General features: G+C 41.1%; 1 protein-coding gene across 3 annotated transcripts; it reads left to right on the top strand.

Moving 5' to 3' along the window:
* The first annotated feature begins 520 nt into the window (after positions 1-520).
* On the top strand, positions 521-15,188 carry LOC133121899 (phosphoribosyl pyrophosphate synthase-associated protein 2). 3 transcript variants are annotated; one of them, XM_061231445.1, is made up of 11 exons: positions 521-587; positions 2,286-2,446; positions 3,745-3,797; positions 7,149-7,215; positions 7,827-7,999; positions 9,667-9,782; positions 11,093-11,148; positions 11,317-11,465; positions 11,589-11,659; positions 11,898-12,044; positions 12,830-15,188. In XM_061231445.1, the coding sequence occupies exons 2-11, from the start codon at positions 2,364-2,366 to the stop codon at positions 12,986-12,988; spliced, it is 1,074 nt and encodes a 357-aa protein (XP_061087429.1). In that variant the 5' UTR covers positions 521-587; positions 2,286-2,363; the 3' UTR covers positions 12,989-15,188. The 3 variants fall into 3 exon arrangements, with proteins under 3 accessions (XP_061087429.1, XP_061087430.1, XP_061087431.1); XM_061231447.1 differs by lacking the exon at positions 521-587 and adding an exon at positions 6,430-6,497 and having other exon boundaries at positions 2,363-2,446; XM_061231446.1 differs by lacking the exon at positions 7,827-7,999.
* The last annotated feature ends 2,446 nt before the right edge of the window (positions 15,189-17,634 follow it).

Genomic DNA, 17,634 nt, shown 5'->3' with positions numbered 1-17,634 from the left:
AGGTAGCAATCCCACAGTGAGCTTATACATAAATAAGGCCTCAACCACTTAGAAACCAACCTACCCCATCTTTTCACGTATTGCTATATAATATAATTATTTTCTAGCCAGCAAGGGTAGCACTGCAAAGTGATTAATTATAACGTTACTCACAAATTAATTTCTCTATATGCAAGTGTCATAGTGGCTCAAAATAACATTAACGTTACCGTCAAGTTGTATATTAAATATAAATAACGGTAGTATTTACAATTTTGCATTGCTTAAACAAAGTTGTGGGATATTCTTGACAACGAAAATAAATAATACCCGGCACACTCACGGGTTTACTGACTCAAGGACTCAAGAACTCAGAACATTGGAACGGCATTATGTTTTTCAACCTTGGCGGAGGAAAGCGGCGAGACGGAGGTCTTCTCTTGTTCCTGTTTACAATGGCAGCGCCCCCTCTCTCCAAAAGTTCGTCATAATAATTATGCGTTTCATTGGTTTATGTGGCTGTCAATCATTTCGAGGGTTGGTTTAACTAGTTGAAGAGAGTGGTACTGACAAGGCTGGTTTAGAGCTGAACAAAGAGCACCAAACTGGTAGGAATAATACATTTTCGTGATTTGCGACGCTGTTCGCCGATTGTGGTTGTTTTTCTTTCATTTTTTTAAACTACCTAGGTATGTCATATAGGTCTATCACTATTTAAAGTAGGAACCTTTCTGTGAAGCCAAATAAGAAACAACACAATTTCAGTTGTAGAAGGACCGTGCTAACGTTAGCTAGCTTACTGTTGCTTGTAGCAGACAGGGATGCAAAAGGTCATCAAATTATTTATGATGGCTTGCTATCTGGCAAATTGTTTTATTAAGTATCCACTGTCCTCGTGCGCGAGCTATCCTCACATGAGATTAGCGGAACAGAAAAATGCGGCCATTCGCTTCCCTGTCACACTACGTCTAAATATAGGCAGTTTAGCTAGCTAATAGCGTGCTAGTCTATATGACACCACTTGACAGCCAAATCAGCAGGCATGCTAGAATAGAAACTAAGTTAACATGTAGCTATGACCGATCGCACTCAACCACAAGCAACCAATCAGTTCTCTCAAAACGGCAAACTTTTCTTTCAGAACTAACGGTATCCTTTTGAGTAAAAAAAAAAAAATTCACATTCCTAACTAAGTTTTAAATTACACATCTAACAGGCAGCTCGTGGTTAGCAGAGCGAACTGGCTGCGTTACCTTGTGAAAGCACGTTGAGGGTTTTATGCAAGATGGACTAGTTTCAATTTGACGTTACCTCGCTAACGTTTGATCATGTGTAGAAAGACAATTTGCATTGACTTGGTGGCTATCGCTAACGTTCACTAGGTAGCTAGCTGGTTCTTTATAATATAGCGTTATTGTGTAGCCAGCCGTTAGGTTTTCCCCCACGACAGACTAGAAGAAATCAGACTTTAAGCAATTGCACATGCACCGTTGGTGTTTACAGCTGTCATGTTGGCTCATGATTTGTTATTCAGCCTCGCATTCATTGTGCAGGTGGCGCCTGTTGGTGTGGCTATAACTTGACCAATGGCCGAGAATCTTCTGCACGTTTATGAGGCGAACTCAGCTTTTATTTTAAATGTAGATATTCACTAACTCGTTTAACGTAACCGGCACTACAGTAAGTGTAGGATGCAATGTATCCAGGGTTAGTTGCATAACGTTAGTTATAGCTCGACTAACGTTAGTCTAGAATCGTAATATTCTCCAAGGATAGCATTACTTTCTGTTGTTGTGTGCATTATGCCATGTACCAACAGTGGTCAGTAGGACTTATTGTCATTCAACTGTGGTTGTTCCATCATTTAAGAGTATTACAACCAAAAGTTATCTGAAATGGATAATTGGCCATACTGTTGGTACAGCTAGGGTGCCAATAACGTACAATTGGTCGAATTAATATTGGATATAGAAATAATTATGTGTTCAAATGGGTAATACCATTGTCCTGTACATGATAATTCCTTTGGTGCTGTTCTAGGCACTTTTTTATTGCTGGTCTTTGGTGTCAATCCTGTCGACTGGACAGTAGCGACGTAGGTACATTAAAGTCAAGGCCTGCTTCCGAACAGAGGACTCAAACATAGGGTGACAGGCCCGTAAGTGGGTGGAAACCAGGGTCATTTAAGTTTACTGCCAAACGAAGTGTTGTCCACACTGGCAGCAGAGGGGGTTGCTGTGGACATGGAGGTGGGCCATGAAAGCGTGCTGTGTGTAGTGGTTGAGTGATTCCGATGATCCTTGCAGGAAGGGTTCAGCAGCGTGTGGGTGCCCAGGGAGCCATTGCATGAGTCCCAGGAAGTCGTCACCAGGGCTCAGCAAGACATGAATGCCACCAAGGGAGGCCTGGTCATCTTCACGGCCAACTCCAATCCATCCTGCATGGAGCTTGGCAAGAGGATTGCAGAGTGAGTTCAGTAAGAGTAAAAAATGTGTGCTCTTCTTATGACACTACCTGAAGCACATCTTAACGCAGATTAGTTCCTTTCAGCAATAATGTTGAAACGTTTCAAAAAAAGCTGGAAAAGTTTTGAATGAACATATGATTTTCCAGTGATTAATTTGTATATGGTTGGTTTCCCTAGCAAATTTTTATGTTCATGCAAAAAAATGTATCGTCTTGGTGTGAAACAGGTTTGGCATGAATATGCTGTGTGTGTTCTTTTCAAGCCTATTTCTTAATTGTTATTATATTACATTACAGGTTATATTATTTCCATAACACTCAATAAACATTCCACTGCTAAAACAACAGCCGTATTCATAGCCCCCCCCCCCATCCTAAAAACAGAAAAGCACTACAAATAGCTAGGCTACTGTAGTTTAAATATAATGTGTTTAGTGTTTTCACATTTTTTGATTGCATGTTTGTATTACTGCAAATGATGAAGGACTGGTTGTGCACAATAGATAATTATGTGGTTAAATCATCTGTCATCATCCTGTTTGCACTGATAAAGCCCAACTCCAGTGTTCACTTCACTAATGCTGCCTAATGTATGAACATTTCAGAATCACATTGTGCTGTTTATAGCCATATATTACTGAAATTTGCAGCTGGTAATTAGTCTTTAGGCTTTGCTTTACCTGCTACCTCAGGTTTTTATCCTGCTGTGAGCAATTTTGTTAAGTGAAAACTTTTCACTGTCGGACGTGTGCAGGTATGTACACTGTAATGTACATGTCAGCATTACTGAGAATAAATGGTTGCGTATGTGTTCATCTAAGTGACAAGTGGCAGTACTGTATTATCAGATATCCTATTCCATAATGATTTCGAATAATATGAAGTACAGTTCATTTCTGGAGCATTTTTCGGTGTAGGTTTGAAATGGGCTGATGGAGATTTCTGCAAAGGGAGAAACCATGGGTCTTATGTCCACATTTGCATTCCTTTCCAGAGGATATAATGCGCTGCATCCTCTCACAGCTGAATGCTGATAATATTGAACTACTGCTAAGTAGTTCCTCAATTTGGCAATCACCGGACACAAAAATACAGTACTTTTCAGTCTGCCTGAGCCACACTGTCCTGTTCATTGTAAAATTTGTCATATGTAATATGGTATTTGTAATTCTAATTTGTACATTTTACAACTTTGATATCCACAATTAGTAGAATAAAGGTGTATTTACTTTAATGATTAATAGAAGATGTAATTGGCATTAGTTGTGGTGTAACCAGTGTTTCTGTCTTCCTGAGCAGGCGTCTGGGAGTGGAGTTGGGGAAAGTACAGGTGTATCAGGAAGCCAACCGTGGTGAGTTTTACCCAAAAGGCACCACACCTGGAGTCTCATACACCGGCCATTTCTAAAGACAGGTGCTGCTTCCCACTGGCACTGGAGCTGTCAGTTTTCATATCTTGTGAAAATAAATCTAAGAACTTTTACGGTATTAGAGGAGTTATGAGCTTGATATGGATTGCAGTATTTTGCTGTTTGGCCCTTTTTTTGCTGTTGCTGCACTCCTTGTGGCTGTGGTTTTAATGAGTCAATCGAATTGGAAAATGCCGCAGACAAAATTTTCTTCATGAATCTTGTATTCTGTTGTTGAGGAGGAAAAATCCACCCTTGTAATAAAGCGGCAATACAGTCAGGAAGACGCTTCACACTTTATCCATTTATAAGGGCCTTTCTGCAGAAAAAGCATGCCTGCTGACACTGTACAAAAAAAGCTTTATTTACAGCAATCCTTTATACCAGGCGTCTGCAACTTTGGTCCTGGAGAAGCATGGTTTTTGTTTTTAGCTTAAATTGGCACGCAACTTAGACTCAAGTAACCAGGTGAACTGAGCTAACTGTGTAATTAAACTGTTGTAATTGGTTAATTACAGTAAATACAGTCTAACAACCAACACCAGCAAAGCCTATGGCTCTCGAGGAACAGGGCTGCAGACCCCTGCTGTATACCCTGCCAGAGAGGCTGTGTACCCATGTGTAGTCAGTACCAAGGCCAACCACCTCATTGGAAAAAGTGAAACTTAGTTTCCCAGTCCCCAGCTGCATACTCCCTTCTTGTTTTTTGTTCTGGAGGAGTTTAAACATTCTGGTCTGTGTTTATATTTGTGTCTAACTCACGTGGTTAGTCAGTCAGCCCTTAGCCTTTAGAAGACAGAAACAATGGTGTCTAGCACAGAATGTTTTATGTAACCTGTAAAATAAATGTGATAACAATAGTAATAATGATAAAACATGAAACCCTTCAATACTGTTGGTGCTCAGAAGAGTATGACCCCTTAAACTGTACTGGTCAAATTATAGCATTTCTTTTGGATGCGTTTAATGCGTTTTCTGCATTCATGGCATTAGTCCAACATAAAAGCTTCAGCCTTCCTAGTTAATAATTTTGTAACCTTCAGCTCTGCATTCACAAGATCCAGACATATATTTCTGTGTACAGTACCACTGTGTTTGTTCTACCTATTAGGAAGGACACTTTTGCTTCTCTTATTAATTGGATTGCACACACGTTTAAATATGTGTTTATGAATAAAGTTCCTCACATTTGTTTATAAATATGCATTTAAGCTCTTGGTACAGAATGGGTGTAGTGAAAATCAGGTAGGTGATGCCTTCAGATGCCAGACTCTATGATACTCTGGCTTTATCAGAAGGCGTGTTGGACGTGTTGGACAAAACCTCATCTTGCAATACATTTTATCTACCACATTTTATCTTACTGCCTTAAAATCTGAAATAATGAATGAAGATATATTTGCACAGTCCAAAAACAAATCTTGCACAGTCACCACCATTACCACCTTACATTACAATGATATCAGTTCAAATGTGTCTTGTTTTCTTGCTTTTCAACAGTTTGACGTGGAAGTAAATTTGCTCAACCATTTACTCTTTCCCGAGTTTAAGGTTTTCCTATTTTAAAAAAAACATATGTTCACGCATCTCCTGTGAGTCACTGTATAATATAATAGATTTGCTGCATAACAATTGCCCTCTGGTTCTGGTGTATTCAAATTCTTTTCACTACGGAAAGGTTTTTCAGTTGACAGTCTGGTTCTGTCTGCAAGAATTTAGCTGGAATTCAGATGTTTAGTTTGAGGGTGTGCTGGTGAGCATGAGGTACAGAATAAGAAAGCAGGAATGAATTGCAATCAATGGTTTGGCTGAGTAGAATAGTTGTGTCAACAGACCATGGTGTGACTTTGTGGTTGGCCAGAGATGTATCCCCGGATTGGTTCCAAGGCCGTCAAATGGCTTCTCTCTGCTTGTCATTTGCTTGTCATGCGAGATGTGCTGAATTTCCCTTTGGAGTCAGAATTTCCATTTCCAAGTACCTATTTGCATTCTGAATGTCATCTTGCTCTCCCAAGCAGTGTCTCCTGGAATAGCAGGTATCCTTGTTAAAGATGAGCCCAGAATCCCAGGCTTAGAAGTGTTACTATTTATCAACAAAAAAAGTGTACTTGTCAAAAATGTGTCATGATTATTGGCACCCTTGGAAATCCTTATAAATGAAATCTGAGGATATAATTCTGCTATAAAATATAAGATAATTATATTTTATTGTAGAATTACACTACATATACATATTTCATCCGAGTCTTTAGGAACTCTTTGTTCTCATCCACGACTTCCTGTTTTCACTGGCCTCCCTTTGTCGTCCGTACATTCGTAGAAGGTCGGAGAACAAAAGCAAAAACAAAAAACAATCCTGAAAAAATCTGCCTGAAAATACTGATGGAAGAACACTGATTCAGACCATTGAGCCAATTATTTTTGACAAACTGAATAAAATGATTATCATGTTAAAGATTGTTTTCTCTGTGCCCCGGTATCACATTATATAATTTTGTCATTATTGAGCATCAAAGCTATTGGTAGACAATGAAATTAATAATCTTATCCAGCATTTTTGTTCACATTAATTTAGGGTACCAATCATTCTGGAGGGCTCTGTATATGTTGCATGGCCATGGAATCTAATGCACAGCTGCTGAGGTAATGTAGGTTCAATGCAAAGCCCGGTAAAATTTTTAAACCAACAAAAGGTGTGCAGTGTACATATTTTGACTGGTCTAGGCTCTTATTTACACTATGCACCTCTCCCTCCATGTACATTTCACAAAGCTGCTGGTATCACCAGTTATGATTTAACTCTAAACTGAATGACCGCTGTGCAGTATTATGAGGACAGTCATTAGAAATATTAAAAATATTAATTTAGAAATATGCAGGCAAGGTTTTTAACGTTAAAAAAAAAAAAAAAAAAAAACGAGATTGAATAATGTAGTAAATGACAAACAAAAAGAAAAGCATAAAAAATGGATGTTTCTAGAATATCTGCCTCAAGGCAGATTCACATTTGTTTGCATTTGGATAAAATTTAAATATTGGTTTCGGAATTTTGAATTCACTGTGATACACCGCACGGGTAGTGCTGGATGAGACTTATGCTTTCCAGTCAAGTTGAATGTGGGTGGTGGGTTAGGGATCTGCTGAGGAGACTAATGTCCTTCACACACTAATTCCAGCTAAGCAGAGACTCACTGCATGCGTCTTGTTCGCAACAAACTCTTATCTGTTTGACGTTACGTCATTGAGGTAGTCCCAAATGATTTTGCTAACTGCACAATATCTCTGTCCCCACAGAAACACGAGTTCAGATTCAGGAGTCTGTGCGAGGGAAAGATGTCTTCATCATCCAGACAGTCTCTAAGTAAGTCTCGTCAGAGGAGCCCGGACGGGACTAATGAAGCGTGGTAACACCTTGTTGCTAGGGAATGTTGATTAAAGCACAGGAGAACTGCTGCAGAAAAAAATCCTGACGTGTTAATTGGCTGAAGATGTGTTGCTGAGATCATGCAATGGTGAGAAATCTCTCACGGTCAGTCTCATTACATTAGTCGCTTTTTTTTTATTTGACTTAGCAGAGGCCAATCCCCCCTGAAATATGGTATTAAGGGCCTTGCTTAAGGGCCCACAGCTGCATGGATGTTCTTGTGGTTACAGTGGGGTTGAACCACCAACCTTCTGGGTCCAGGTCAAGCAACTTAGCCACTAGGCTATAGGCTGCCCCTATAGGCTGACTGTAATGTCGTAGTGAAGGAGGCGTACCCGCTCCCGCTTGACTGCCAGAAAAAAAATATGTATAGTGTTCACCGCAAGGTGCTAGCAGTGTGATCCAGGCATCCATTTCAGCTTCACTCTCTCTGCTCATCTGTCTTTGTCTCTCACTCTGTCCCACTTGCCCCTCATCTCCCTGCCCCAGCCCTGCTCGCATGCCCTCTGTCTCTCACGCGCTCTCGCTCCGTATCTGTCTCTCTGCAGAGACGTGAATACGATCATCATGGAGCTCCTGATCATGGTGTATGCCTGCAGGACCTCCTGTGCGCGCAGCATCATCGGGGTCATTCCGTACTTCCCCTACAGTAAGCAGTGTAAGATGAGGAAGAGGGGCTCCATTGTGTCCAAGCTCATTGCCTCCATGATGTGTAAAGCAGGTGAGGCTTGATAGCTATGCTAGCTATTCTGAGTGCTCGCTGTCACCCATAGCCGCAGACTAGTCTTCGTATGCCTTTACATTATGGAATAGGATCTGGCCTTCATAAACCTGTACATTATGGAATACGATCTGGTCTTCATAAACCTGTACATTGTGGTATACGATCTGGTCTTCATTAACCTGTACATTATGGAAAAAAGTCTGGCCTTCATAAACCTGTACATTATGGAATAGAATCTGGTCTTCATAGACCTGTACATTATGGAATATGATCTGGCCTTCATAAACCTGTCCATTATGGAATACGATCTGGTCTTCATAAACCTGTCCATTATGGAATACGATCTGGTCTTCATAAACCCGTACATTATGGAATACGATCTGGTCTTCATGAACCCGTACATTATGGAATACGATCTGGCCTTCATATACTTGTACATTATGGAATATGATCTGGTTTTCGTATACTGTATGTACCTGTACATGTGGCTTCAAGTCTGGCTGCTGCCAGATATGCATTAGAATTTTTCTCCTGACAAATTTTCCTGTTCAAATTTTCCTCAATTAAAAAAATATTCAGGAGAAACACTTCTTGTAGTGTCTACTGCATATTCGACAGTAGCACAGTGGTTTGAGGCTCATTTGATACCTTGGACCCTTGATGACTTAAAGCCATTCAGCCAACAAATGTGTTCCGTACTGCGTCAGCATCATTTACAGCTGAATCTAGTCCCAACCCCAATTCCCATAGAGATCCATTAAAATGAAAATTGCTTGTAGGACAACTTCAAAATAAGATCTCCAGACTCTGATGATGTTGATAGGTCACAGACATCAGGAGGTTATGGCATGCAAAGCAAAAGATATGCAACTAAATACAAGATATGACTCGTTTATTTGACATTGTACAATAAACATTGAAATGGGGGACTACATATACAACCTGCCGAAATGACTACATCGTGAAACCAAAATGTATAAAAATACCCTTAAATAAAAGCTCTAGTCTGCGCTGACCACGTATGAATTGTTTGATTACAAACAGAAAATCAAAATTAAATCAGAAAAAGCAGAAATACATGGTGACCCCAAACTTTTGAACGGTGGTGTACATAGGTGAACGTATACGTTCACATACTCGTGCGCACACACACTTTCCTCATCCTCTTCTCCTATTCCTAACCTCTAGTATTCCTGTTCATCCTTTCTATAGTACCACACACTTCAGCTTTCTGAAAGGGGCCGGTACATTAGGTACTGAAATACAGTGGGACCGTTGAGCAACTGTATGTTGAAATATTTCCCAGAAATTTCTACGCAATTAATGTTGACCTACAGTACTGTGCAAAAGTCTTAGGTACATGTAAAAAAATAAAAAGCAACAAAAAAAAAAAGATACTTTCCAAAATAGTGAAGTCAACTGTTTTAAATATTTTGAAACAATACTATAAAAGGCAGTAAACAGTTCAAACTAAATATTTGTTTTGATAGTGAGAAACCCTACCCTCATTAGGGGATATCAAAATCTCAATTTGCATAGGTCGCTATAGCATTCCTATGAAATGGTTCCAAACCTGTTTTTATCAGTATAATACCTGTGATGACCCCTTGTGATGTTACATAACAGGCTGTGACTGCATAGGGTGTCTGTGCATTTCCCTGTAGGGTTGACTCATATGATCACCATGGACCTGCACCAGAAGGAGATCCAGGGATTCTTCAACATCCCCGTGGATAACCTGCGTGCCTCCCCCTTCCTCCTGCAGTACATCCAGGAGGAGGTAAGCCTGGCTCCAGTGATGAACAGAAAGCTCTCAGAGTAAACCCTGTAGGTATCGTGAGACCCATAGTGGCCTTGAATGGTTGTGACACTTCTCAGCTCCAGTTAAATGCTAGTTTCTGTAGTACAATATGGTAGCAATGACATGTATTGTCTGTGAATTTAAGAGATATTACGCTTTGAACCATGGTGACCCAAACAAGGCTGTGTGTTTATTTTGTATGATTCTGATAACTCCAGAGGTGCTGCAGAAAGATTTTGTGAGTGAAGTACAAGGCAAATAGGGCCGAACATAAATTTCTAATTAATGTCTAAGTGGGTCGGTGTTGTATTGTACATTTTACCCGAATTAAATTGAATTTCACTTTTAATAACATTTTATATCTGTACTTTCACATTGTACAATCTGGCACAGTTTAGTGTTGCTATGGGCTATACTTCAAATTATTCCAACTCACGCCTTGAGGTTTATTTTATTACTTTTAAAAGTTAGACTGTTTGTTCCATAATTGCTTTGAATTTTAGGAAGTTTAAACTTTCCATTGATGAAAGTTTCCCAACTTTGAAAATGCTGGCACCAGATTTGTGCTCTGCACCACAGTGATGTGTTCACTGTTGGAAAATATTTTCATTTGAAATGTGTTTGAATCATTTAAACTTGAGGAATTGCATCCCCAATGTAGTGCTTCTCAAGTGTTTATTTTCAGATTTTGTGTGCGTTACCCCAAAGCTTTAACAGATAAATAAATTTTAGTTTGGTTCTTATTTTTATTGGGCTAATTTCCCAGTTCTTATGTTGGTGTCTTTGCTAGAACATGTAGAATGATTAAAAATGAATCTATGATTTATAATCTTGTGATTATATTCATTATGTTCCTATTTTGAAAATATATTTATTTCTTATGAAGAAATTAAGTATTTTAAAATTCTACTTCATTCATATAATCTATACCAGAGAATAGAAGTACATATTCATGGCTAAATCAGGAGGATGTACCAATTCACTACATTAGAAAACTAGTCTCTACAGATTAATAAAATGAGTGTTTGTTATGTTGGGTCTGTACACTCTGCTCTCTTTTCAGTCTGCATGGTGTGCATGATTCATCTCAGTCTAGAGAAGTCTTGCTCTCTGCTTTGGGAAATGAACAGGACCAATAAGGCAGTACTTTTGTGAGACGACACACTTGCTTTCCCTTTTCTGGCTTGCTTCCCCTTGAAGAGTGTGAAAGTGTCCTTGGTGTGTGAAGCGTGTGTCCCTGCAGTGAGGCTTGCAAATGAGGGTTGGGTGTATGTGCTTAAAATCTGCAGATTCCAGACTATAGAAATGCAGTAATTGTGGCCAAATCTCCGGCTTCTGCAAAAAGGTATGTTCACTCCTCTCTTTCTCCTGTTTTCTTTCCCCATTTCTACAGTCTCTTGTCCACATTAAGTCTTTGCCAGTGTTAGCCGGTAGCTGATTGACACCCTACTCAATTGGGCTAGTGTGGAGTTTAGGAGGGCGGATGCGCTAACGTTAGCCTCCGTTCCCATAGGGCGCAGTCTTTCGCCGAAAGACTCCGGCTGGGCATCGCAGTGATCCATGGCGAGGCGCAGGACGCCGAGTCGGACCTCGTGGACGGTCGACACTCCCCTCCCACCGTCAAAAACATCGGCGCCATACACCCCAGCTTGGAGATCCCCCGTAAATACCCTTCACAGCCGAGAAAGACACATTTCCTCCTCAACACCTACCGCAGAGTTAATGTTGTTACATGTTTCTCATGAGGCCATTTTAAGAGCTTAAGCTTTGTTTGTGTGTCACCAGTGTTGATTCCCAAAGAAAAGCCTCCAATCACCGTGGTTGGAGATGTCGGGGGACGGATTGCCATCATTGTGGTGAGTTTTGGAGCCGATCTCCAATTTTAACGCAGTCGGAAAAGAACCAGATGAAATGCTGCATCGTTGAGGTGCTCATGTAAGTCATGGGAGACTGACGGCAGCTTTTGTGCTGGTATAATTTACTGTAAATCCCCCGGCTCTCACAAAGTCAACAGTATATTAGCACCTTTGTTTTCAGCCGTGCCTGGCTGTAGTATGTCACTGAAATTGCTTGTCATTGTGTGCTCTCCCCCAGGATGACATCATTGATGATGTGGCCAGTTTCCTGGCAGCGGCGGACACTCTGAAAGAGAGGGGGGCTTATAAGATTTACGTAATGGCGACGCACGGCATCCTGTCCTCTGATGCACCGCGGCTCATCGAGGAGTCTGCCATTGATGAGGTCAGACCTACTGATGTCAACGTACTGACAGATCTCATTTTGTATTGGAGACAATGCTGAATGCTTTTATTTAGCACTGGCATAAGTTTGTAGTCCTATTTTAAGACGGCATGGTGGTGCAGTGGGTAGCACTGTTGCTTCGCACCATGAAGGTCCAGGGGCCTTTTGGTGTGGAGTTTGCATGTTCTTCCTGTGTCCGTGTGTGTTTCCTCCGGGTATTCTGGTCTCCTCCCACAGTTGAGGTTAAGCTAATTGGAGGGTCTAAATTGCCCATAGGTAAAATAGCCTGCCAACATTGCCCAATGTGGTGTTTGCCCACTTGCCCAATATTTGCTGGGTTTTATCTCAACCAAGGTTGCTCTGTTACAGATGGCTGTGTCTCAGGGTTTGGAGTGTGTCGATAAGGCCTGTTGGTCATTTGATGTAGTGAGACGTGCAGTCAAGACTGTATTCAAAATTGTAACATTTGTAAACAGGTAAAGCTAATAGATAGGGTGGTGAAAACGCCCAGAGAACAAAAGTCGACAACTATTTGGCTGTTGTAACACACTTTAATCAATGTTATATTTGTTCTTGCCTTTAAAAATAAATCGCGAATCAGCTAGCTGGCATTATAAGACCTAAGTTGCATCTATTTGTATTTAAAAAAAGCGTTTTACTGTCTTTGAACTAAATAGAATGTTCATTTAAAATCGTTCGACCGTATCGGTTTGCTCCATCCATCTGGTCAGGAATTCACGGTCTCCATGTCCAGGTGCTCATGCAGTCATGGCTTTTCCCGGCAGGTGGTGGTGACCAACACGATCCCGCACGAGATTCAGAAGCTGCAGTGTCCCAAGATAAAGACGGTGGACATCAGCATGATCCTGTCCGAGGCCATTCGCCGCATCCACAACGGAGAGTCCATGTCTTACCTATTCCGCAACATCGGCCTGGACGACTGACGTCCGCAACGGGGAGTCCATGTCCTACCTGTTCTGCAACGTCGGGGAGGACAACTGACGGCCTGGCAGAGGCACCCCCCCTGTCTCCCAGAGCCTAGCTACACGGCTGGGCCTCACTCCATGCACTTGTTACTTCCTCAGCATTGCAGTGACTGGCGCTCTCAAGTTGAAGCTGTATGCCATAGATTTTACTTCACTGTTTCCGATAGACCTTTTGGGCCCAAGATTCATTCTTTTATTGAAGTTGTTTTCATCGCTTGAAGCAAATGTAGTTTTTAAACCCGGTGCTTGGTAATGTTCAGTTCAGTCTGTTACATACGGGTAGCTGCTGTTGCCAGATTGTGCAGATCTATCAGTGAATTTGAAGGGGAGGGTGGCAACGGCTGTGCAGTGCAGCATGAATTCAAATCAAAGGTAGAAGCGTAGTCATTTTTATAAAACATGAAACACACAGCAGTTAAAGGCCAAACCAGGGATGTCAAACAGCTGGGTAATCGATTGTCATCACCTTGCAGCAGCCTTGGACCTCTTCATTTTGTGGCTCTGCTTTCACAGTGACTCTCTTTGCCCTCTGTAATAACCACAGGGTCCCATCTCCCTTGTCTTACTCTGATTTTAATTTGCTGTGGGACATTCCCTTCTTGTATTAGGACTGGCTTCTTCCATTAAGTCACCCTGGGCAGGCTTATACTCACATTGCTCAAAAGCTTTACAGCAGTTTATATTTGACTGTGTAATCATGTAATTTTGCCTCAAGCATCTCTCTTTTCTACTTTTTATCTTGTCAAAATGTGATAGCTGTCCCAGAGTGTAAAACAGGGTATGATGCACTTCAGAATGGTTATCTATTCTTAACCTTTTTTATACTCAAATAGACAGAAACCCATGCGTGAAATAACGTCACCCGGACTGTGAAGTATAAATTAATTATTTTTGTTGTTGTTTGTTTCTTCACTATGAAGGCATCTCTCCACTTTGTACGAGGTACCAGTCCACCAGTTACAGAATCCCTCAGGCTTCCTAGTTACACACTGCACTTGTGACCCTGGTTGATGCTCTGACTTTTCATTGTAATCTCATGTTTAAATAATCTGGGAGTTTGAAGATTTGGTGTTTGAGCCTGTTACATTTTATTGAATTGATTGCATTTATTTTCTGATACCACAGTCCTCTCTGTAAACACAGGCCATTTGCCTTCAAAAGCTGATCCTAGAACACCACACTGTTTAACAATTACCTAAAATTGCAGGGCTGTATATTGTACTGGATTGTACTTTTAATATATGAAATTTAGCAGAAATTGAACAAAAACATAGAAATATTTATTTTTATTTATTCTTTTTGTCACTAGGTGGTGTCACTGAGTGTTGAAATTGGTTTCTCAGGAGAAATATTGCATATAATTAAGGCTCATCATTTTCGGAGTTTCTTTTTTATTTTAAACATCCGGGAATTAAAAAAAAAAAAAACGGGTGAAAATCGGGATTATAGTGATGCAAATTTCTGGGATAAATCTTTTCTTTTAATTTTAAACATTGTCCTTTCTTTTAACCGTAGGCTTTGTTAATGGAGCAATGATAGTGCGCATTCGAGGAGATTGGATATATTGCCATTTCAACTGCACATTTAATGATATTCGCACTGTAATACACACAAGAAGGCCTAAAATTGCTGTAATAATGATGAAGTCATTCTAATACCAAATACTAAGGAATTCTGTTTAATCCCTTAAACCGCATGAGTATATTTATTTCCATTCAATCCTTTTTAACAGCGAAAAACAATAAAATGAATGGTTCTATTTGTATAAACTATTTTACGATGCCATTGTTTTAGCAACATGTACAGTGACAAAACAATCATGGGTGGACATTGGTTTAATCTGAACTGTACTTTTGAAAAATTCTGGGAAATTTGGGAGAAATTGGTTAAAACTGACAATGATGAGCCTTTAATATAATGGAAGAATGAAGGAAAAGTGGTCTCGTATGAAGAGCCAGGACTGCTGGCTAAAGGCTAGAGGAGGGGGGAAGGCAATGCCTGTTTTTTGGTTGAATTGTAAATCTTTCCCTGTGTTTTTAATGGATCATTTTATGGCCAAATCAAGTGAAGGAAAAACACAGGATGAAAGCCCTTATCCCAGCCCTAGCTTTTGTATTTATTTTCGGCGACTGACGAAAAATAAAAACTGTCAAATTTCCTCTGACTGTTTTTACTATGTGTCTGAAGAATTGTTCAAAATGCCTGTTTCAGGGGGACCCCATCTTTTACAGGGCCAGCAGACTGAGAAGGCTCTGATTATTGTGGATAAAATTGATGACTTGATGTTGTGGCTGTGCCTTGTACACTCTGCCTTGGTTTGTTTTAAGTGTACATCCAATGGACACCATGCAACTGGGGATGAACGTGCACACTCTGAGCATGTCCATTTGGGGTGGCCCTGTCCCCTGGTCAGATGGAGTAGTGCATTTAGCGTTTAGCATGCGTAATTAGTCTCTTCCTGTGTCCTATCAGAGCTGCTGAATCATCTTCCAGCGCTTCGGCAGGATCCTTGCAGGAGAGTGCCAGGCCCAGCTTTTAGTCTCCATGCTTGTTTGAGTTATTAGTTGATTGAGATTAATGGTAATTGCACTCATTTGTTTTTTTTGACGGTGGCCACTTGAGCCTGACGTCAGCGCAGTCACCGCCATCTGCTCCTCCAGGATGTTATGCTACACTTTGTAGAGAAAAACAAAGTCAAACCCCATGCCTTCCAAATGTATGGATGGGTAACCATTATTCCCTTCTTACCTATTGAACCATCCATGAACCTACCGAATAGCAGATGAAACTACACGAAAAGTCTTTTACATATATTTTTATTTAGCACATTTTAAGTGGTGCCACATTGGTAGGGTGATGTGAATATCCCCACAGGGGATATTGCACCCACAGGGGATATTCATGAGCAGCATCCCAAGTGCATTGATCTGGAGTGCGTGTCAGGTCCTGGATGTTGGAGAGCTTGAATTGTTTGGCTGCGGGGGGTTCGGTGAGCGTTCCTCAGCTCCTCTGCCGCCGGGGACACCGGCCTGCAGGGAGAGAGATGATTAAAGCGTGAACGGTGTCTCTGCTCCTGCACACTGAGTTCCTGCTCACGTCCAGTCCATCCTCCATCCATTATATCAGCCCTGCTCAGCCAGAGCCCTCTCTGCCTCTCTCAACCTACTGTTTGTCACCCCCCGCTCTGCCATTACAGCCCGTCAACACCACGCAAACACAGCCCTGTCTTAATGGGCCACCTGCCAACCCTCTCCTTTCCTCAAACAAAGCCTGTTTTCCCAGCCTCGCAAATTATGGGAACATCGTTACTACTGTGTTGCTGTTGTGTTTCAGCAAAAAAAAAGGACCTACGTCATAACAGGTTGCGTAAAATCTAACGGGTCATAGTTTTTAAGCATGGCTCTGATGCTGGCTTGTATCGCCTTTTTTTGTTTATTAGGAGAAAGCTAATGATTATGAGCCACCTAGGTCTTGTGTGTGAAAGTAAATAATTTACTTTCCCAGTAAACCAGAAACCAGAAATGCCTGTAATACAATTTCTTGAAGGATGCTAGTACAAGATGTATTAAGCTAGCTATGTTGGATACAGTAGGTGCTTGTTTTCCAGTTCAGCTCACTTTGGGGAAACACACAAGGAAATGTTTTTTGTCACTATGTAGCCCCTCTTGCCTCTCGTCTTCCAGAGAGCAAACAAGTGTAGGTGCCACAGCTCTCACCCGTGCACACTGGTGCTTCATTAAGCTGATGTGTTTAATGATCAATTCCTCCTGCTATCTTGCCCCCTCTGCTTTCTTTCTTTCTTTCCCTCTTCCTCGCTCCCTGTCGCTCCTGCCACTGCCATCTCTCATAGCAGAGCAGACATGGCCAGCAACTACACGACCAACTTCTTCAACCGCACGCAGACCTTCACCGAGTCTGACATCACGGTTATCGGAGCGTACTTTCTGCTGAATGTCGCCGTTGGAATCTGGGTAAGTCCTGCGGCCTTGCTGGGCCGTAGTAGCACTGAGGGTTGTGGAAACGGGTACTTAGAGGGATAGCTGGCTATTCGCCTGCTGAGTCTTGCCGCTGAGCCTTGTTAAAGTCAATATTGTATAAGTTCACTTGAACAAATGGAGCCTCACTGGAGAGAGTTTTGAGTGTAACATTTCATGGGTAATCAGTATGATGTTAGTATGATAAAATTCCTCAATTCACCAATTGCATATTTATTCATCACAAACACTTAACTAATGATGAAGCAGAGGCAGCTCTGATCTGCTATATTACAGGGGAAGCATTAGTTTTATTGTTTTTCGCTGTTAAAGAGAACTGAATGGAAATAAACACACTCTGGCCATGCAGTTTATGGGATTACTAATTAGTAATACTAATTCCCTAGTATTTGGTATTAGAATGACTAGGCCTTCTTGTATGTGCCACTGTGTGAATGTCATTAAATGTGCAGTTGAAATGGCAACATATCCAAGTACAGTAAAAGTTCAGACAAAGTTAGACAATTTTTGAATTGAGTTGGCAATGAATCCTGGCCTGCTTATTTTTATGAACTGCTCTGTAGTCTGTGGGAAATGAGTGAACCGCCTCTGATGCAGAAACATATCAGC

Source organism: Conger conger, chromosome 2, assembly GCF_963514075.1.
Source record: "Conger conger chromosome 2, fConCon1.1, whole genome shotgun sequence".
Lineage (NCBI taxonomy): Eukaryota > Metazoa > Chordata > Actinopteri > Anguilliformes > Congridae > Conger > Conger conger.
The sequence above is the reverse complement of the archived record's forward strand: the minus strand, read 5'-3'. Positions and strand labels throughout refer to the sequence as shown.

Coding starts and splice junctions, on each gene's coding strand:
- LOC133121899 (XM_061231445.1), top strand. CDS start 2,364: ATGAATGCCACCAAGGGAGGCCTGGTCATCTTCACGGCCAACTCCAAT. Junction 11,149..11,316: donor TCTCCGGCTTCTGCAAAAAG/GTATGTTCACTC, acceptor CCGTTCCCATAG/GGCGCAGTCTTTCGCCGAAA. Junction 11,660..11,897: donor GACGGATTGCCATCATTGTG/GTGAGTTTTGGA, acceptor GCTCTCCCCCAG/GATGACATCATTGATGATGT.